Here is a 23,424-nt window from a genome sequence, read left to right as displayed (position 1 = left end):
CTCATTCCCCTACGTTCAGAATGAACACAGGACTCGGCTTTACCTACCTTTACCTTATATATATATAATCCCATGCTCGAGTACAGTATAATCCAACCTTATAATTTTAAAGCTAAAATCGTGCACAATACTATGGTAAATTTCATTATTAATTATCATTATTAATGCAATCCAAGTATAATCCCACTCCTCCCTTATTGTTCCCATATTACAAAATTAACCAAGCTCCCAGTATTTAGTCAAATTGCCAAGGATGCATCATAACCAATCCAAGAGGATTAATTAGTTTTTATATTATTACTTGTCCATGTTTGCTAGGTTTTACTATACCATAGAAAAATATGTTTATTTCTCAGTTATATAATAAATTATTATGCGTTTACTGGAATTCTTTAAAAAAAACTGTATCCTTGGTTTTTGATAAGGCAGAGACAATATACTTTTATGCCGCTATGTTGGTTTTTGTCTTGACTATTCCCCGAGTCTAGGCCTAAGTTAGAGGCTTCCTTCAATCGTGCATGCTCACAAATGACTATTATTTCTTAGGTCTCCTTTATCTATCTTAACAAAAAGCCCTGGTATATCAATACTTGTTCTATCGTTAAACCAACACTTAATAATTTATTAATATTCACCATTGTTGGAAGCACATGAAAAAATGTGTTTTTGAATTTCAATTATTTTCTAAGTGTCGTTTACTATTTAGTGTACCTTTTATGACGCACTAGAAACCTGAATATATTGATGGGAACAATAACTAAGCGTCACTATATGACCACAGGGGAAACAATACAATACCTTTCATAACCACCAGTATTTGTAGTGATCACGTTTGTGGTTTTTAGGTAGTAGTATATAGATACTCTGAAAACCCATTTCCTGGTTCATAGAAATCAAGGAAATGTTTACTTTTACATAGCAAACTAAGAAATTTGCTTAGTATAGTACTTGCTTTGTTTGTTTTATAGCACGATAGCATCTACAATTTTTACATTATCGTCCTGAATGTTTGGTGTTAATATAGTACTTACAGAACATGCCTATTGATTTTCAGGAAAAAAACTTATTATAATAAAATCTGACTTGCCTGTCTTCCATATGAGATATTGAATAGCACTCCCTCAGTATTCTTTTATCATGTTCCCGAAATATCAAATAGTGAGCCCTCTCTCTCGGAATATAGTTTTCCCTGATATATTTTGTATTTCACTCAGTTTATGAGTGCTTTCATTCCTTTATCAAGTAACTCCCTGATATTTTAATGCCACATATTCTTTGAAACTAATTTAGTCATAGGTTACAGTAAACTTTAAATATTGCAGTTGCACTAAAAAGTGGTGGTTGAACTGTGCAACAAATTCTATTCGTATGAAAGATTTAAACTTTGTCCAGTTGAATTTATAAATGTGTCCTGTTTTTGAAAATTCATTAACAAAATTATACCTGTATTTAATAATCAGTAGTGCTTAATAAAAACGGTATTTTTCTGACAAAATGCACCACTTAATTCACACACACACACATCACAAATTAAAATCCATTGAATTTGAAATGATAAGATAAAATGGAAATATGTGAGACGAAAAAAAAGCTGCCTAGAGTGAGATTCCAACCCAGAACCTTCTTCTTGATATAACCATTAGCACATTCAGACATTCATAATAACAATGACAAATGTCATAACAATTTGTTATAATATATATTTTTTAAAGATATTTTACATGTGTATCAGGTATTTGTGACTTAATTTTATTATCTTTCAGGTATTGATGATACTTACGATATACTTGTAGTGGTCAATGACACCCAAAATGAATTGGCTGACCTCTACAGATTATTCAAAGCGAAAATTGACCAAGTTAGAGCTAACTTTGGTACTGACTGTTTATCTTGTTCATGCTGTAGTATGTCCGGCTTTCCAGATTATGCCAATGACTACGTATCAAATGTTGATTACCAAGATTTAGGTGTTGACAATGTAAGTTTATGTAGATAAGTTTTTTTAGTATTTTATTTAAATTGCAGCCAATATAATAGCAGTGTTGACAATTACAGGATGCCTTATATATCAAATAAATTAAACATATATTAGATATCAAAACAACTCACAAATAATGAAATACAAATGTAAATTCAAATAAATTTACACATTTTGGATTTTAGATTAAATTATTAATTAAAAAAATAAATATATAGTTTTATCTTTGGAAGAAGTAGTATTATAGAACTAAAGAGTACATTTTTCCCTAAACTGATGTAATTGTACAGAATGAGAGCATACACTGAGAACACTTATGTTAATTATTTTTTCTTTAATTTATTTATTTATTTTTCTTATTTATTTATTCATTAATGCTCACCTACCTCAAGACGTTTGTCTTCATCTTTCCAGGCATCTGCCTTCATTCTCTGATCTATTATCATTATATTGTTTGCATTGTATTCTTCCTTACCTTTATTGTCAGAGTTTGTAATATAAAATGTTATGAAAAGAAAAAAAAAAAAAAAAAAATTTGGCAAATTTCAGTAGTTAGGTAGTTTAACCTAATGTAATAACATGTCTGGTGACTCCCTAGAAGGTGAAAAAAGATGGTGAATATACGGTGGATAATTTTTGCCATAGCATGGAAACAAAAATCTGAAGTTGAATAAAAATACTAGAAATGTAAAATTCAAGTTATATTACCTATATTTAGTCATCTGATAACATTTTTTACCCCACCGTTTATTTTTCATAGCTTTTTAAAATGCCTCTCTATTTACAAAATTTGTGTACAATACAAAAGAATAGAGATTTTACTGTGTAATTTGAACTGTCCCCCCACTGATAAGAAAGTGCTTATTTTCAACAAGCTCGTGTAACACAAATAAAATTCCCAAAATTCTGAAACATAGGGGAAACTATAGATCGATATTTATTGGAATGTATGATCAATAGAAATTTTTTGCCCGCACCTGGCCTTTAAATATGAATTACCAATCTTGAAAACAATTAGGTTGGGTTTTATCAGAAAAACCCAGCAACATGATTATTTAACCATGAAATTATATGAACTATAGCTTTAGTAATTGATATATAAAATTATGATACAATATGCAAGTTTCTAATTTGTTTTTTTTAGGGTCGCTTTCCGCAACCTGCTGTTGACCAATCTATAAATGAATTACAAGGACTGAAAGATGATGATCTGGCTTCTGTAGCTGCGGAAGTATGTTTTTTATTTCCAGAACTTCATCATAAACTCATTTTGTTATTTTAAAAATTAATGCTAAATATAGTAATATTCACTGATTATGAAAAAAGTACTATTTAACGATCATGCAATAGTATGTACTATTGCACGTCATGTCACCCACAATCGTCCAATCTAATGACAGAAATTTATTTTTTAGTTGTGTTATAAAATATAATAACTATTCTTTATTTTTGTAATTATAAAGGGTGAACAGACGTTTATAGACATTCCAGAAACCCTGACAAATTCAACCAAGTCTGATATTGATTGTAAGTCTTTATTTGGTAGAGTTACCACAGCATTTGTTTTCATTAACTGGCTCATAATAGATTCTGAAGTTCATTGAGAGACATTAACATATTCTCATTGTTATGAATATTACTTAACACATTATTCAAACTTGGCTGTTAAGTCCAGTGTTCATGAGATCCTACTTAGGAATTGGATTATAAAATAACATAACATCAACAGAAAACAACAGTAAAGTTCTCCATACTAAGGTGCATGATCATATATGAGAGTAATATATTTTTATAGCAAATTTAAAGGTTTCTATAAAGCACTTTTTGTTTTTAATTAATTCCTACATTGTTGTTTTGTTTGTTGTTTATTGATTTTCAACAAATAATAATATATAATATATTTCTTTATATTTAATTAATAAAGTATAAATGTGGATGGTGGTCAAAATAAGTCTAAAAATAGACTTTAAGCAGAGACCACTATTTACAAAATAGAGACATAATTATTATGTAATCATTTCCAATTTTCTTAATATGTGAAAAAATGATTAAAGGCCAATTTACAGAGACGAGCGGTAACAGTAAGCGGAAAATCGCGTAGCTTGTCCCACATAAAATCAGTATCTATCCCGAGCGGAAACTGCCCCTCCCTCCGTGTTTTGTATTAAACGATCATAAGAAATAACATAGATTCTATATTTTTATTACCGTTACCTCTCATGTGCGTGTAAATTGGCATTAAGGGTCATATAGAATGTGATAAACCTGATTTGCATTTTTTATTAACAGCAATTTCAGAAAATATTGAAGGTTTCCAAGATGATATTCAGGATGCAGTTGATGATCTTACGTCGGAGTTAGATTCGGTATGTTTACAAGTACATTTGATTGTAATGATTCAAAGAGCAACAACAAACGTGCAATGGGCATCTTCACCTATTGTTATCAGAAAAAAAGAAGACTTGAAGATATATTGCCCCCCCCCCCCCCTGAAAAAATCATTTGTTTTAATGTTTTTGTTGAATATGCAATTTTAATGTCATATAATAGTTATTTACTTTGATCAAAAATTGGATAGGAAAAAAACGTTATTTACTCCTGAAAAAATGTAATTAAAGGAAAAAAATAGTTCAATTGGCTGGATGTCAATGGGTTTGTGGTTGAATTTAATCGTTTATTTTGTCTTTAAAAATGTTTTTTCTACAGAAGCGATTAACATTATTAAAACTGTGATATGAATGGCCTATTCAAAGTATTTTTTATTAATCTTCATTTTTCATGTTTTTGTGGGGCAATACTGGTACAAAAATAGAGATCGACGTTTCGGTACCATCATAGAACCATTTTCAAGATCAAGTGAATACAAAACAATAATAATTATGTGCACTAAGCACCAAAGTTGGTGACAGGAAATGCTAATTGAGGGCTAATTAAGTAATTAGCTCCTCCTACTGAGTTAGATAAACAATTTAGCTTTGATGGAATCTGATTGTACTACCGTACAAGGATCAAACTTGTTGTAACACGGTTACTAAACAACTTAAACAACTTAGTGCGAAGATTGAAAACGATATTTTACCAGTATTTACTAGTCGTAAGATAGGTGACACCTTAAAACCTAAAGAAATGAAACCCAGAATCATTAATTCACAATGCGTGGTGTACAAATTTCAATGTGGTTTGTGTGATACAAACTATGTCGGTTACACTTGCCGACACCTTTACAAACGCATTAATGAACATAACAAAAGTATTATAGGCGATCACCTAAAACAACATGGCATAACTGGTGATATCTCAGAATACTTTAGAGTCTTATCTAAATGTAACAATAAGTTTGATTGCCTAATTAAGGAGATGTTGTGGATCAAAGAGATAAAACCTACACTCAATAAACAATCGGATTCCATCAAAGCTAAATTGTTTATCTAACTCAGTAGGAGGAGCTAATTACTTAATTAGCCCTCAATTAGCATTTCCTGTCACCAACTTTGGTGCTTAGTGCACATAATTATTATTGTTTTGTATTCACTTGATCTTGAAAATGGTTCTATGATGGTACCGAAACGTCGATCTCTATTTTTGTCATTAAATTTTATATTGAAAATACTGGTACATCTTTGAATTAAAAGCCTTTACTAAAATAGTAAAAAAGGAAATTGATAAAGCCATGTTATTAGGGACATTTCGCAACCTTACGAATACGATAACGAAAACGGATACGTCACACATTTGTTAAACTTTTGAGCTGATCCCCATTTCATATTCGTAAAGCGTATTCGTGTTGACGAATATCACCAGTCATATTCGTAACTACAAAACGAGTATAGTTTTTGATCTATTTTGCACATTTTGCATTTGAATCAGGAATGATTCATGATTAAATATAATTGTAGATTTATTAAAAGTAATTTACTAAAATGCCAGGTCAATTTTGATAAATAGCAGTTTTTAGTCCTTTTTAAGTCCTTCACTCGCTTTGATGTTACGCTAGGCCTAGGCAGCCAAGCACCAAGCAACACGTACCTGCACTTCGCTCAAATTTACCGCAGTCATATTTTGGACGGCGCCCTCAATTTTTCGTTGCCATGCGAAACAAATTTTTACTGGCTTACAAAAACGAATACGTGTGCGTAACGTATCCGTTTTCGTTATCGTATTTGTAAGATTGCGAAACCTCTCTATTGACTTAGGCATCATGTCAAAAATTACATTTCGTTCTGCAATAAAAAAGTTTGTGTCAATGTAGAAGTTAAGTCAGTCATTGCAATAAACAGTGTGTTTAAAAAACATGAATAAGAATTATAAATTATTGCATTAACATAAAAAATGTAGTAAAATATAGTTACTGCAGTAACTGCAATAGAATCAATTTGACATGGTCCCTTAGTTGCTATAAAATAACTGAGCGAACTGTGTTTTTTTTTCATCTTTGTAGGTATTAGATGAGACGGACAAGTGGTCATCTGATATTGATGACTTTGGTGAGACGGCCCAAGACTATGATGTATATCGTGTATATATGATGGCTGGCATCTTTGGTCTCATTCTCTTAGTGCCTATTATTTGGTTGCTTGGGTTGAGCTGTGGTTTGCTTGGAAGATCAAGCGATGCTTTACCTACTGAACGAGGTTGTATCTCAAACTGTGGTGGATGCCTTCTTATACTGTAAGTTTAACAATGAGCACAATTTTGTTACATCTTAATACCCTTTTACAGACGGTACAATTCACAATACAGTTTATTGACTATAGAGTATCACGGTGCTGACGTCACGACGGTAGGTGGCGCTGCGTGGTTGCTAGTGCAACCAAAAATGCGTTCAACCTGCCTGAGTGACTCCAAGGTCACCAATGGTTTGGAATAGGCTTATTGAAGTAGTCATTTTAAAACATAATAATTTTCAATAAAAAAAAACTAAAATTTCAAAAGATCACTAAATATTTGTTTTTAATAATCTTTTTCTTCTTCAAATACAGTTTAAGTTAAAAAAAATCAAGCTAAGATACATAATTTGATAGAAATACAGATCTTTACAGTTTATCAACATAGTAGCGTTGAACGCATTTTTTGGTTGGCTAGCAGCCATACAGCGCCCTCTATCGTTGTGACGTCACACCGTGATACTCTATTATAAAGTAATTTAAAATTTTTTAATATTGTGTTACTTTTTTGAAAACTCATAAAAGTATAATTTATAGTACATGTATATTTCTACTCTTGTTTTATAGAGGTGCAGCTCTAGTGTTCATATTTGGCACATTTCTAATGATCTTAACCACGTTTCCGTTTATCATCGGTGGTCCGGTTGATCGACTTTTCTGTGATCCTTTCCAATCGGGTGAAGTATACAAAGAGGTAACTTTCTAATCTTTGTCACTCATTAACATATTGTTGCTAAGCATTGACATTGTGATCTTTTACATTATATCCAATTTTACTTAGTATACTACAATTTTACAATTAGGGGGTTTTTTTTGGAATGACTAATAATATTTGTTTCACTTTTTTCATAAAACATTTTGTACATGAAATATATGATTTGAATAATTATAAAATAAACTGAAAGTACAATTGATCGTTGTATTCAGTAGAAAAGGAACTCTGCGAATAAGCAAGCTTTTATAGTTGTACAGTCTTGAAATATTTGTTTTGTATATAATTTATCTATTCTTTATTTATTCAATTTTCTGCCATATACAATACAAAGAAGACAAAACAAATATAAAGGGCAAGGCAACAGAGCACAGAAATAAAAAAATAAATAAATAAATAAATAAACAAGGAATAAATAAATAAGTTACGATAGTATGTCTTGACAATTGTTTAACAATGTTTAACGTTGTCTCTTTCCAGACGGTAGATAAGAAGGGCGCAATACCAGGTGTTGATGGTTATTACTTGTCAGACCTCCTTCTTAATGACAGTTCTATACCGCTAACAATTACTGCAATTCTTGAGTATGTATTTTTGTTTTATTTAATATTTGTTTTAAACATGTTTAATTGTAGGAGATTTTATTTGACCCATCACTTCATGTTTAGATACCTCTCAGTTAAATTTAAAAATTAGTTGATAATCTCTGAAAATTTGTTTTTTGTAACTATATTTACAACAAAATTGAGGATGATAATCAGAGAATTCTGGATGTCATTGTGCCAAAAAGAAAATAATGTACTTGGCAAAAGAATTGTGTCAACTGTCTATTAGATATGTATAATGAAATATTATTTTACAGAGCTTGTGAAAACAATGAAGCTATTTACACCGCATCCAAATTGGAGTATCTTGTTAACATTTCTGAGTACCTGAATTATAAAGAGGTATGTGTGTTGTAAATGATCTATTTTATATTGTTGGTTTAAAAAGGAGGTTCTGTCTACAAAAACTAAATCTAGAATAAATTGATTTAATAATTTTATAATAGATTTAAATTATTAAATCATATTTATTATTTCTTTATGATGTTCATTGTCATGATCATCATTTTCATCATAGTTTAATAATTGTATCTTGATAGACATCATCTTGGTGTAAAGCTCTGTCTACACTATCAAACTTTATTTTGACAAACAAATGTGATGGACATGATGGTCATATCACTACCATATTTGGGCACATCACACTTTTTTTGTCAAACTAGCTTGATAGTGTAGACACCATCTTCAAAATCAGCACAAACATTATAAGATAAGATAATAAGATTTATAAATAGCGCACATACACAAGCAAGGCGCTCAATTATTCTTATTAAATGAAAACAATTAAAATGTTGAATTCTTCTTTTCTCCAGTTTATGCCTGATATTGATAGTCAGTTTGAGAACATCACTGGTGACTTTAGTAATATTGATATTCTACCAGACAGCGGCAAAAAAACACTTGAAGAATTTGGAAACTCAAGTGTCATCTCCATCAACTTTACACTGTTCAATAAGGAGGTAAGTCATTATAGTAGTCTTATTCAAGTCTTGCATTTCAAAATATCAAAAACATCAAATCAATAAAGCCCAAGACAGATGGGCTACAGAGGATAATAAAGTGTAAATGTGTATTGTCTTGAGTCAAGTCTCCCACTAATCACAAAAGATTCCCAATATTTCTGCTAAGGTGCATTTTCTCCCGATTTATTTTAATAATTAATCATACTGTTATTACTAATAATTCAATTCAACATTTATTTCTACCAAATCAAACAACAACATAGTATGTACATTGACTAAACAAATAAAACAACAAAAAGGTATTATTTGGTCGAGGGATGACATAGAGACTCAAACAAATTCATCACTGTCGCCCCTCCTCATAGACACAATCTATACAAAAAGAAAAAAAGAATTACATTAAGTACACAGACATAAAACAGTTTTACATTATCAATGGACACTGGCAATTAAGGCCCATGGCCACTGAACAACGTAAAACATCAAATATATATCTAAACATCCTTTTAATATTAATTAAATAAAATTAAATAATATACTCAATATGCAATACAATAAAAAAAGTAGCTATTTAATATATATATATAATTGTATAGTTTACAGCTTTCATAATTACTAAAAACATTATATGACAAGTTTATTATTCTTTCTTTTTTGTAGTTAGGAAAAGATATCACGTTGGATAGTGATGATCCTAACGATCTTTCAGTGTCTGCTGCTGTCATTACGACCTATATTACTAGTCATGCAATTACTGGGGTAAGTAAGCTATCCTAGCTTGACAGAATTGTTTTAAGCAGTGCAGGGACACCTACAAATTTCCACCGGGGTTCGTTTATAGAATATGTTTACTTAGATGCTGAAAATACAGGAAATCCAGACATGCTACTGTGTCCTCTATTGAGTGTGATCTAATACAGGCCTAACATTTTACAGCGGTCGGTGCCCTCTCAGTTGACATTTAATGCCTTTGAAAATGAACAACTACAGCCAATACTGGCCATAGTGCCCTAGAATTTTCACTGAACAATTATAAATGAATTACAGGCATAATGTGCTGTTAACTAGCTAAACTTCTAATAAATGTAGTAATAACTAGACTAGGCCTAGGCCTACGTTCTTTTGATTGTCTAAAGGATGCCAGTAAGCGAGCCTACCATCCAGTTTCTTATGTATTGTGTGTATTTTTCTTAACATTAATCTATGATAGCATACATTGTGTAATTCTTCTACCACAGAAAGGCAATTGTTTTTTTTAATTCAATGATTTATGTTACAGAGCAATGCAGTAGCATTGAACACAATGGCAGGTTATCTGACAGATTTACAATCAAACTTTATTGATCCAATGGTTGCAAAGAGGGTAAGACAACTATACAATATATTTGATAATCATGAAATGGAATATTGTTGAATGTGATCAACATTGATAGGAGCACTGAGTCACTAGTCAAACAATTATTATGTTTTTGTAGCTATATGTCAATGGCATCATTTTTCACCTTTTTATGTATTTTATATATTGGTGTTTGTTTTTTAATACTTTTAAGAGCCTGTATTAAAAGGCCATTGGCCTCAAGTTGAAACGTTTATATATTGGTTTGAATAAAAGTATATAATAATATTTAAATAACGTTACTTTACTAGCAAAGCTTTTTAATACAGTTACATGTATTGCTATTAATGTTACACACTTCGCCAAACAGAATACAATTATTCTACTGTTTTTATGCCATAAATGTTTTCACATTGATTATTTATATTTTTTACAGGATGAACTGGTTACAGCATTGGATGAATTACAAGCTTCAACTACTCAAATTGAGGTAAAGTGCAGCCGCTATCTAATAATAATAATAATAATAATAATAATACGAATTTGTAATGCGCCAATTCCAGCAGTAAGTGATCAAAGTATGAGAGATCTCAATTTGAAAGAAAAAGATGAGTTTTCAAGGCAGATTTAAAGGCGATAGTAGAAGAACATGATCTAATAGAGGCGGGTAGGTCATTCCATAAGCAAGAGGCAGCAGAAGTAAAGGTGCTTAGGCCATCTATAAAATACAGTGCATTTTTTCCAACTTCTTTAAGCACAGGAACTCTCTATAAATTCTATTTTTTTAAATATCTTAAAAAGGTAAAATGTAGGATTACAATTATTATTAATTATAATTTTATAAATCATTTTGTATATTTTTTTAAATAGATGAACGTTAATAGTACATTAACTGAAATTGAAGCAGCACAGAATTATATTGATTCAACTATTGGTTCATTGGTTGATAATGTAAGTAACAGTTCTAAACTTCCAGTTACTTAGTTATACACCTATGCAGTGTGGCAGATCCGAAGGGGGAATAGGATATTTAGTTATACATAGATCCGAGGTTAGCTAGCCCGAGCCCAGCCCAAAGTTTTGAAATTTGCAATGGATGAGATCCGACATTTTGTTTAGAATTTTAAGAAACCCCAAATTCACTCCCCTTAAGCCAAAACTTAGTTTCAATACTTACCAAGGCTTAAATCACAATAACATCTACTATTTTTAGCATCAGTAACAATATATTCACTGAAAACTACAAATATCAACTGTAATCCTGATCAACTCTTAAGCTCTGTCTACACAATCAATGTGACAAAAACAATGTGATGTGCCCATATATGGACATGATGATGTCATATCACTACCATATTTAGGCCATCACACTTATTTTGTCAAACTAGTTTAATAGTGTAGACAGAGATTTAGTTTTAATACCTAATATTGTTTTCTTTTTTCTTGTTTAACAGGAAGTGTCCTCATACAGTGACCGTGTCCTTGGTTATGCTGAACAGTATGTCAACTATGTTAATGATCAGGTCTGATATCATCACAATTTCATTTCCATGCCAAATATAGTTTTTTTTTTAATTGACCCCTCAAACATATATATGTGCTATATAAATTGGTACGATATGTCTTACCACTGAGTGTACAGTGTACAGTTCAACAGCATCCAAGTGGGTCAAGAGGTATTAGGCATGTGACACAATAAGTATCCATGAAGTTTGATAATGAATGAGTATACTCTCAGTGCCGTAACACAGAGGTCGCTGGTTTAGGGAGACTTAGTTGCCCTATAACGCTAGAGGCCTTGGCTGTTTTTGACATATTTTAATGCCTTTTTTTTCTTCCGATCCCTGCTCAAGGCCCTCATAAGCTCTCATAAGTGAACGTATGACAGTAAACGTGTTCAATGGAAAGATACAAGTTCTAATACACCAATTCTAAATAATTGTATAAAGAAGTGGTGATTGGAGAATAGCATAAAAAGAACCTATTTTTTGGTTATTTATTATCAGGTCCAGACCGAGGTTGGACGATGTAAACCTTTGTACAGTGTTTATGAAGATTCTTTGAATTTAATTTGTGTGTCTTTGCTGCAGTCATGGGTAGGTACAATGATCTTGTCTATGCTACTGTATTGGGTAGGTCTCTTTGTTTTTAATTTGGTGGATTGCCTTTGTTTGTTAGTTAGCAGCATTACTCAAAAAGTTATTTCCAGATCTTTATCAAATTGAAACCACTGATAGATATGTAGTAACATACTACTCCATTTTGGAGACAATCCAGACCAGGATCCCAATTCTGGACCACTTTTTATTATTTTTTGACTTATTTATTACTCATTGTCTACAGGTACGTTTCCGTAAGAACATGTTGTTCACAGTAAAAAAAAATTAAAATATAAAATATTTTTATTAATAATTAATTATTTAAAAAAATAATAATGATGACGAAAAAAGAAATCCTCAGCAGGGATCTCAACTGTGAAAGGCTTAATACAGTACATAACCATTACACCAAATCCACATTCACAAGGTTGTAGTGAAATTATCCCAATCACCACAGCATTAAGACTCAAAAACTTTTTAAAAATATATTTTCGGAGGGATATTTTATGTAGGGGAATTGTAAGTATATGTTTAGCTTGAATATTTATTTGTGTAGAATAGCCAGATCAGGAGACTAAACATGATTGTTAACAATTACTAAATAAACATACAATTGGGATTAATATTCATGTTAAAATTTACATTGCATTTCTGCTAGAAGATAAACTGTTTAAATTTGTGGTTGGTCATTAATAATGATGTTAACATTACCAAAAATGCAATGCGATCCGTCGGACAAATCATCTACCGTTATTTTCAGGCTGCCATTTAACTAGTTATTAAAAATTTGTTTTTGCTGCCAAGAAATTTAGTGTTAATTTGTTCACACGGTTATTAACTGGTTATTTTTTCGCAGCAGAAACAGGACATTAGTTATTGATAATGCTTTACATGTAAATTCAAATGTAGATGATTGATGGTTTTTGATTGATTTTATTGTAGAATTCCCTTTGGTTTTGCATTGGCTGGTGCCTGTTCTTTATGTTGGCTGGCATTGTCTACTCCATCAAGCTTGCCAAGTATTTCAGAAAAATGCAGTTTTCTGAGGATACTTATGATGAGTAAGTTTGTTGTTGTGAACCACTATATATATATATTATTATTATTCCTTTAATACTCAAATGTTTAAAAAATGTACAGAAAAGAAATGTGTTCAATTTTTTTCACTCATAAAGCTCTGTCTACACTATCAAACTTGCTTGACAAAAGAGTGTTCTGTGCCCAAATATGTTAGTGATACTGTATGCTTAAATGGTAGTGATATATACATCATCATGCCCATATATAGGCACATCACATTTTTTTGTCACATAAAGTTTGATAGTGTAGACAGAGCTTAAGTCTACAAAAATGAAGAAAAAAGGAGAAGAAAAAAAAAAGCTCATGTCATGTTAAAAAGCTTAGAGCCCAATTTCCATTAAGCACCAAAATTATGTAAATACTGTATACATTTTGTAAATATTGAATTATCTATCTAATGTTCTTGTTCACTTACTTATTTTGAATTATAGGATTGAGATGAGCAATGTTAATAAGAATGGGTAAGTTAGTTTTAATTTTATCTTATAGTCTAATCATGTCTATCACCAACAGCAAAGTCTACTACTCTCAATGTTCTCTTGTTTTCATTTTAATTTTGTTATCTTGGGGGATTGTGTAACCTGCTGACCTTTACTTCATCACTAAAGGTCATTGAAGTGATGGTGACTTTCTAAGTTTTATCATTTGTTAACTTTCTCGGTAAGTTTTACAGAGCAATCAAGAATCTGTTAAACTTACTGTGTGGCTTGGTAAGTCTTCCTGTTAAGTTACTGGTCTGGTGTTGCAATTTTGTAGGGAGTTTTTCGGTTTGCGATGAGCTAGGGCCTACATACACATATTAAGTATTTTATTTTGAATTAGAATCAAAGAATAGAGTGTTGAGGAACTACATGCCAATGTCCCTGCATGCACACAATCATTATGTAACCTCCGGCCTAAAGCCCCAAAACTTATCAACCAGTTTTAACTTAAAAGTCTTGGCAAAAAAAGTGCGATAGTAATCTTATAAAATTTTAATACAATATTCTTGTAGATCTGTACATTGAAGTGTTGCACCATTTTGTTTTTTTAGCTTGATTTTTCTTTAGAAACAAACTAAATTAGTATCGTTATGTTGTCAGCTGATATTTTTTTAAAAATATTATTTCGTATCTACACAATTTATTTATTATAGCATGTCAGAAGTTTGTATATAATGATTGAATTCAACTAGGTAATTAATAACATAACATAAATAATATTCATTTGTGGTTTTTACAAACTATTACATTTTGTTTTACATTTTTTTATTTGCTTATAATGTGGTTAATAATATTGTTAATCAACAATTTTCAGTTATTTTATAATCAACAATGTGTTACAGATACAGTAGTGGTATGGTGGTAAAATGCTTCATAAAATAATAGGTCCAAGTCTATTTTACAATAATTGAATTTAATAAATCAATGACCTTTTCTGGGAGTATTCTTGCTAAACAGATATAGCAACCGAGGATGAAATTCACATGGTGATTGGGGATATTTTAATAGAAAGATATCCATGGTTCGTCTAATAAGCAGCAAGCTTCCGATTTGGTGTTGTAAGAAGAGATATAACACTGTCCCTGTAGTATACAACCAAATTATCGCTCATTATTTCGTTAAGTCTTACGCATAAGGGCCAACCTTTTAGGCCTCATGTTTACGTGCCTGTCTCAGAGCTATAATAGATTAGTCCGTTACTTTTGCTATGTGTATATATACAATTCATTGCATGTGTCTTTTTCAATCTAAGTACTTCTTCTTTACTTGACAGTGGGTGGATAAAGCTCCCGTCTATGGACCATTTGTATCTTGGTAATCAACTCTATACTTTTTTTCAAAACTTTCTCACTTTTTTCATATCCATATTAAATTCTTAAAATCATAATTTTTCGTAGAGTAGATCATCTATACAAAATGTCTGTCTTCATGATTCATCTATTCAACCTCTCGTTTTTAATAAAAACAATTTGTCGGTTCTTGTTGCATGAAGATTATAAATATCACACTTGTAAATGTTAATTAGTTTCACGCTTTATGAAGATTATTAAATTAATAAAGTAATTATAAATTAGGTGAAAAAAAACCCCATTGTTATTATGACTTTTATTTGTCCTCTTTGCAATAAAAATTGAATTATGAGAAAAGTACAAAAATATGAAAATTCAATATAATTATGTTAACTTTCTAGCAGAAAACCAATGATTATTTAAAAAAAAAACCCTGCTATTATTAAAGTTTTGGTCTTACCCCCATACCACTACATATCATCATTGATTTGGGACTTGAATATATCTGATGACTTTTATGTCCACACAATCATCATCTTCATTTCCGTGTTCAGTTTTCAAACATTTGTGTTATTTGAGTTTATTGCTTAAAGTTATATACAGTATTATTGGGAATTTTAATTAAATTTTACATTTTCCTTTTTTGTTATTATATTTTTGCAATTGCTTTTTAAAATCAGTAGAGAATTGGTGGATTTGTGTTAATTGGAAATGTGTAGATGAGTTTTAAAACATAACATTTTAAAATGTTCTTTTTTCTAGCAACTTTCTGAGATGATTTCACCATATAACTTATATTAGTATTACAACTTTTTCTGTTGTTGAATTTGGTGTATGGTAAAGATCAATTTGTATATTTGATATAATGTAGAAAGTAAAAGTATCTTGTTTATAGAAATAAACTTTATTTAAATTTTATTTTAGACCATACGGAGCACGTCTGAATGCGTAAGTGGATTTTTTGGTTGAGTTTTTTTAGGATTTTAGTTTTTACAATGCATGCATTTATTGTAAACATGCCATTGTGATTTTCTTTTATCATCATTTTTCGTAAAGTTTAACTAAGCTGTTTCCAAGTTTAAAGTGGTTAGCTTTGCTTGCCGTAGCCTTCAATAACAACCTATATACAGTAGAGCTCCTCCTTTGTGACATCCCTAAAAAAGGGGATACTTTCTCATAATCAAATCAGGGACAATATATCTTTTAACACTATGGCCAACCCCCATAAAGGGGGCACCCCTATTAAGGGGACACTTTCTCATGAATCAAATGAGGGGCAATATATTTAACACTATGGCCTACCCCTATTCAGAGGATACCCCCGTTAAGGGGTACCTTGTTGGGTCTGGAAGCTCCCCCTTAATAGGGGTTCTACTGTATTGTTAACATTTCAAGAAAATGTTAATAGAGTTTAGCTTGGTTGTGGAATTTGGGTGATTGAGTTGATCCCATCTGCAGTGGAAACTTATCATAGCTATGAACATTTCATTCAATCTACCAAGTAAAAGCTTTTGAATCACAATGGTTTGCATTTTAGGATTTTAGTTTTTACAATGCATGCATTTATTGTAAACATGCCATTGTGATTTTCTTTTATCATCATTTTTCGTAAAGTTTAACTAAGCTGTAATGCATGTTACAAGATGTAAAGAGATAGTTAACTGGGATTATACCATAGAATCAGACAATATTCCTAAAGTTACAGAATTCAAATTTCTAGGTGTTTATGTAAATAGTTCGTTGTCTTGTCATACACAAGTTAATTATATATGTTGTAAAGCAAGCAGATTGCTTGGTTTCATTTCAAAATGTAGTAAAAATATGTCCTGGTTAGCTATGTTGAACTTATACAAAGCTTCCAGTGGTTACCTACTGTTGTTCAATGTGGGCACCATTTGAGAAATCATATATTAATAGAATAGAAAGTATACAAAGGAAAGCAACAAGGATAATAATGTTTAGAAAGGAAGGTTCCTGGGACACATCTTATTTTCATAGGTTGAAAGTGCTTGAATTATTATCTATTGATGACTTGTTTAAATTAAATAGACTTTCATTAGGATTTAAGGTGTTGAAAGGTTACTGTCCCCATTCTTTCAATGAGTATATTAAAACTAGTGAAAGATGTCCGGGTAGGCTTTTACGTTGGAATTCGAAAGGCAATACTTTTCATAATTCTGTTTTTGTTTCCTTTCCTAGACTATGGGAGCAAATACCAAATGACATAAAAGATTCACAAACAATTTCAATATTTAAGGCTGCTCTAACAAAACACTATATTTCATGTTATGTATAATTTATTTGTATTTTTCTTGTATATGGTTTTATCTTTAACTGATTGTATTGTATGGAGTGAGTGCAGAATCTGTTTGGGCTTTAGCCTATTCTCATTCCTGGTTATTTTTACATTGATGACCGAATAAATATTATTATTATTATTATTATTATTATCATTTTCTTGTATTATTTAATGTCTCATCATCGTCCTCCATTTCTAGACATTTCAACCATTCACGGTGTCGGGTTGTTTTTATTGTTTCAATCGTAATCATAAGTTGTAAAATAATTATATTTGTATTCTGCACAATTTAATTTAAAAAAAAAAAAAAGTAAATCACAGGAAGTGAGTGTTCAGTAAATGTATGTATTTTATTTAAACAGCATGCTAGTTCTAGTTTTGTACTTTATATTTGATGTACAGTATTGTAACTTGTTTGTTTAATTAATTAATGATTTATATTTATAGGTACTATTATTAGCCAGTAGGATCGATTGTGGTATAAAAGCAACGTTATTTTACTAATAATTTCTATATTTCTATCTAGTGGTGCAGAGTTTGATTAAAACACAACAGAAATCTCAAGAACAACTGGTACAAATTAATTTGGCATCATGGATGCCATTAAAATGCAACATAGCATGATTTTGGAATGAATTTCATTTAGATTTTTTTTAAAAATTGCTTGTTGAAATAATAATACCTAACAACACTCACCAAATTATTATTACTATTTTGTATAACAAGAAACTAAATACAAGCTTGATACTAAAATTTGATAAAAAAGAATTTTCTGCTAACTACAGTACCAGTAATATTAATATGCAATGTACAGAAATACAGAACTTAAAATTGATTTCTGGGTAAGGTGGTTATTGAGTTTCTGACAATGATCAAATGTTGAGTTTCTGACAATGATCAAATGTTGAGTTTCTGACAATGATCAAAGGTTGAGTTTCTGACAATGATCAAATGTTGAGTTTCATACAAGATAAGGTATTGGCAGCTAACCAACTATGTTAGGTCTTTTACCTTATTTTATAACATTTGACATCTAATGATAAAGTAAAAAATGCATGTTCTTGGTAGAATGTAACATCATATGGGAAGGTTTCCCCTGGCATGTTGTACCACACTCTCTTTCACATAGTGTAGCTGTGTTGCTATGCAATTTGACAGCCATATTAAGGCCACCAACTCGGACTGGATTGTATGACGAGGCCCGTCTTGTCGGAAGAAAACATGTTTAATGTTCTCCTGACCTAAAAACTATGCTTGTCTCTTCAGGATTCAACTCATGCAGCATTGTCGAGTCAAGACGTTTCGTCGTACAACACAGTCTGAGTTGACCTTTATTAGTTGATCTTAAATTATATTAGTAGAGTTTTCATTTAAGAATATTCCCATTTTCATAGTTTTTTTTACTTTATTAAAAAGAATAGTATAGTTTCTTACTTCTTATAGAATTAATTCAGTAATCATGTATTGTTACTTTTCTTTTATCTGCTTGAGAAGAGTAATACAGTTAGTAGTATTCTTGTCAACAGCACATCATTATATACCTTATCATTTATCTATATCAAGTTTTTTACTATAGTCATAACTTCTACATAAAAAACAACAATATAGTTTCATTTCATATATCCTATAGTAGATAATTCAGATAATACAAAAGTAGCAGTAGTTTTCTTATCAGAAGTATATTTTAATGATTTTATTTTTGTTGTGATACTTAATAGTTTATACATGGTAACATGCATGTCTGTGTACAGTATATCAACAAAATAATTTTGCTCAAAAATAATTTTCTATTTTTTTTAATGCATGTACGAAAACGAGTAATAAACCAGGAGATCAAAATAGGTTACGACTTAATGCAATTTGAAAAGGGTGTTAGAAAACAGCCTTTTGCCAAGCATGGTGAAAAAGCCTTCAAATCACAGGAAATAAAACAAATTTTTCAAATCTGTATTATTTTATTTTGCTGTACTGTATTTGTAATTCTAGTAATGATTGTTTTTGTTTATAATTGCAGAAACAAGGTCCACCCACATAATGGTTATGCGTAAGTAGTCATCATCATATCATTGTTATACTTCCTACAACGTATTACATTGTTAATGTTCATATATTCTGCTTGTTTCTCAATGCATTGCATTGTGCACTAAATAATCTCTATAATGATTTTTAGTATTTAAAAAAATAATTTACATTTGATTAATTAACGTCAAACTATATGTGAAATTAGACACTGAACTTAACCTACCTACCTATGTCCTATCTTTTGCATTGTAATATTCAGGGGTGGTTGTTGCCGCCTATGTGTCCTAATAGGAAACTTTTTAATTGTAGTTGTTTTTAGTATAGGAAACCTACTTTTTGCACGGTTTTGTACTGCTGTACTTCTCTGCAATAAAATAATTGTTCATACACTACTTTCATATAATTCTTTCATTTAACTTTCACTGTTTAACTTCTTCATTGTGTCTTGCTATGTGTGTATTGCTTTCTTGCTTCTTTTGTCAAATTTGCTGTCAATAATTTAATATTGTAAATTCCAACTAACCCAGCAAGAATCATCTTCTTGTGCTGCACGAGTTCATCTGTTTGCTGTTGATGGTGGTAACAACCAATGGCACATTTCCAAATGCCATCCTGCTTGCTTCTTACAGTTTTGCCAAAGAAAATTCCAATATCAGTACGGCTAGCACTGCTGAGGCCTGGGACAACAAAACAGTAGCATTCAATGATCTGGATCGAGATACTACAGTTACTATTTACCAAACTGTTGATACTGCTCAAGAAGGAGTTACAGAAACTCTTACTATAGCCACACCAAACACTTTCTTCAAATGAGGTTGCTTTTATAGTTGTACAGTAATGCTTTATTTTGCTTCTCTCTACTGCATGAACTAGCTTTTTGCTCTTTTTCTTGTGCATGTGTTTAGCATTGCTGAATGTCTGTCGGTCCCTTTTCCTTTAACTTAATTAACTTAACTTAGGAGTAGAATAAGAACTTTACTGTAACAAGGATAAACCATACAAGTTTTTGTTGTTATACAGTACTTGCTAAACCTAGTCAACTCTCCCAAAACAAGTAATTCCCGGAAAGTTTCGGTTTTTAGGAAGCAACGTGGAAGCTTATCTCCCAAAAAATTCTGAAAATACAATGCAAAAGATATAAAAAAACATTGGGTTTAGCACAATTTTACAACTCTTAGACTAGACTCTTTCAACTCTCCCTCCCACAAACCATCCACAACCCCTTACTCCTTTTTCAAAATCCTATATCTGCAATTAGAGTTGAATCATATATTCATATTTTATTATTTATAATTTTTGTTTTGTTAGATGATAAAGTGAGTGAAGAGCATTGCTGAGTTTTGCTGAATTTCTATCTTATCGTCCATTTTTGTAAAAACTACACCATTTTCATGAGGATTCTTCAGTACTTAATGGTTATAACCATTGTTTGGTTAACTAGATGAACACTATAGAGCTAAGCAATTCTTTTTAGCTTTTTAATTGGTTGAAATGTTTATTGACGTACGCAGAATGATGCAGGTTTTAATAGTGTGCAGCTTGTGTGGCATAAAGGTTGTATTGAAGTGTTACTACTTCTGCTTACATATTCAATATGTAGATTTATGATAAAATATTGTTGCAATTTATATAGCACATTGTTTGTGTATTTGATGTTTTATGTTTGAGCTGAACAGTTGTTTCCTTTTATGCCTCATGTTAGATTTCTAAAAAAAATATAAAATTTGTTTATACAGTAATTTGACATTATTCATTGTAATAAAATAGGCTGAACATGTGCAATGTCAGACTAGCATTGCCACAGTAATATACATGTTATCAAGAAATATTGTTTAAACTTGTCTAGATAGATTCACAAAGATGTACTAGCCAATTATTAGTATCATTGCCAATTCCTGCCATACAGTAGTAGTTATTCAACATTAGAATATGTAAATTAGGTTGCTTTATAATTATACAAATATTTAGACTATTCTTAAAAGGTGAAATTTAGTAGGCATGGTCATTACTACCCTATTTTTCTCTTATTCCTAATTTTCCTAATTTGGCAATATTCAATATAGATATTGAGAAAAATATATTAATAAAGTTAATTATATATTCTGTATATCATCTTGAAGTTTAATAATTTAGATAAATGTCAAATGTAATAAATTGTATTTTTCATTTTAAATTACCGTAAGGATACATTTATTTACTGATAGTAAATCTTTAATAACTTACATGTATTGTGTACTATAGTTATATCATTTTGATACCTACAGTAGTAATAATAATAATAATAATAATTGATGAACACAAAACAAATGTATATCTATGTCATTACTGAAACTACCTAGCTATCCCTCGGTGTGGGTCTGCTTTTAGTATAGGTCTAAAGGCCTATATATTATGTTTGAATGGATTTTCTTTAACCAACTAAATGGATTTACCATCATAATACCAAATGATTATGAATGTTGACATATATTTTCTTCCACACATCCACCTGTTTGTATCCAAATATTACAAGATAAGCTAAGTTTTACGTTTCATTGTTAGCCACCTTGTCTGTAACATAGGGAGCTTGCGACGACTTAGGACTTAATGCATATTGTGCCATTCATCTGGACGAATGTGTAGAAAAATCGGGTGAAGAAGTACTTGCCAATTTCTCTTAATGCACAATTAATATTGCGTAACTAGGTCGTAGGTCATTCGCAATTTGAAAGCTCCATATTAAAGCAATAGTTTATATGTACCATGCACAGATTAACAATTTGCAGTATGTTGTGCCCGTAGTTTCTTTACAACTTTTCTTGTATTGTTTTTAATATCAAAGACATTATTATAATATGTACTATACACAGATTAATTTTAATCAATTTAAGCACCATTACATTGTTAAATTACTAACAAACAGACAATTTGACGCGTACGTTCATTCATTGTTGTAGATGGTGATTCGACTTCTTGAAAAGAAAAAAACAAATAGGCACACATGACGTGTTGTAATTATACTTGAGTTGTAAATAACCCCGCTAGTGGCACTAAAGCAAAAAAAGAAACAATAACTAGCTATGTACGTACGCGTCAAATTAATTTGTTTCTCTTAATTCAAATACCGTTTATTTAACAGATGAAGTATACGTATAGGAGTACTGAGTTTTAACATTTTAGAGAGTTGCAATCTTTTAAACATTCCTGTTTTATAAGATTTTTGTCGATATATTTTGTATTTTAGAATTTGGATTTTCAGAGTGTTTAGTTTTTTACACAGATATATTATATGTACAGCTTGTATATAGAGCTTAAGAATGTTTTGCTTTGAAATAATATGCCACTTTTTTCATTACACAAATATTGTATAAAAGTATTTTACTTGAATAAATGTTATGTGTAGTTTCATTTCATGTTTTCATTTTTGTCCATGATCATTGGTTTAAAGTTTATAAGCCGATTCTGCTGCTCTGATGTTGTATATGCATTTCAATGTGCATCACATACTGGGTTGGGTGCAACAATATTATCTGAATACTGTACCTTTTTTATTATTATATACTATAGCAAGATGTATCATAAAAAAAAATGATAAAAGTCATTTACAGTAAAATTGCTGTCTGACATCAAGCTATGCCTATACTTCAGCTGATGAAGCTCGGAAATTGTGCATGCATCATCGTACCACAACATAAAATCGTTACATGCAAATGGTCAATTGATGTCATAAGCTGAAGATTTACTAAGGTTCACATGAAGTTAGTTTTAGTTTGCAGACATGAAATCGGGATAGTTGAAATGTGTTTATAAATTGATTGAAACAACCTATAATTGCTCATCTCGCTCGCAAAGTATTCTTTTATTTCTCCCCCTCACCTTTCACAATGGATGTGCTGTTTACCAGTGTTTTTAATCAA

At 30.7% G+C, this 23,424-nt stretch overlaps 1 protein-coding gene across 9 annotated transcripts in view; it reads left to right on the top strand.

The window, feature by feature from the left end:
• LOC144837863 (prominin-1-A-like) overlaps positions 1-22,915 on the top strand; it is a 40,329-nt gene extending 17,414 nt beyond the window's left edge. For 2 of the 9 annotated variants that reach the window (XR_013611556.1, XR_013611557.1), the window contains exons 8-29: positions 1,764-1,978; positions 3,123-3,209; positions 3,442-3,505; positions 4,268-4,344; positions 6,417-6,646; positions 7,210-7,336; positions 7,835-7,938; positions 8,217-8,301; positions 8,772-8,918; positions 9,582-9,680; positions 10,201-10,284; positions 10,694-10,747; positions 11,128-11,208; positions 11,712-11,780; positions 12,264-12,353; positions 13,299-13,417; positions 13,868-13,897; positions 15,192-15,232; positions 16,132-16,155; positions 18,033-18,079; positions 19,521-19,550; positions 20,837-22,915. Coding sequence is in view for 4 of the 9 variants with exons in the window: in XM_078693159.1 (XP_078549285.1) it covers positions 1,764-1,978; positions 3,123-3,209; positions 3,442-3,505; positions 4,268-4,344; positions 6,417-6,646; positions 7,210-7,336; positions 7,835-7,938; positions 8,217-8,301; positions 8,772-8,918; positions 9,582-9,680; positions 10,201-10,284; positions 10,694-10,747; positions 11,128-11,208; positions 11,712-11,780; positions 12,264-12,353; positions 13,299-13,417; positions 13,868-13,897; positions 15,192-15,232; positions 16,132-16,151 (1,823 nt within the window). In the remaining 5 variants the exon portion in view is untranslated. Of the gene's footprint in view, positions 1-1,763; positions 1,979-3,122; positions 3,210-3,441; positions 3,506-4,267; positions 4,345-6,416; positions 6,647-7,209; positions 7,337-7,834; positions 7,939-8,216; positions 8,302-8,771; positions 8,919-9,581; positions 9,681-10,200; positions 10,285-10,693; positions 10,748-11,127; positions 11,209-11,711; positions 11,781-12,263; positions 12,354-13,298; positions 13,418-13,867; positions 13,898-15,191; positions 15,233-16,131; positions 16,156-17,953; positions 17,985-18,032; positions 18,080-19,520; positions 19,551-20,836 lie in introns of all 9 variants that reach the window. The other 7 variants (XR_013611558.1, XR_013611559.1, XM_078693161.1 and 4 more) reach the window with 7 other exon arrangements.
• The last annotated feature ends 509 nt before the right edge of the window (positions 22,916-23,424 follow it).

The sequence above is a fragment of the Antedon bifida genome, chromosome 3 (genome assembly GCF_963402885.1).
Source record: "Antedon bifida chromosome 3, ecAntBifi1.1, whole genome shotgun sequence".
NCBI classification, from domain to species: domain Eukaryota; kingdom Metazoa; phylum Echinodermata; class Crinoidea; order Comatulida; family Antedonidae; genus Antedon; species Antedon bifida.
The sequence above is the reverse complement of the archived record's forward strand: the minus strand, read 5'-3'. Positions and strand labels throughout refer to the sequence as shown.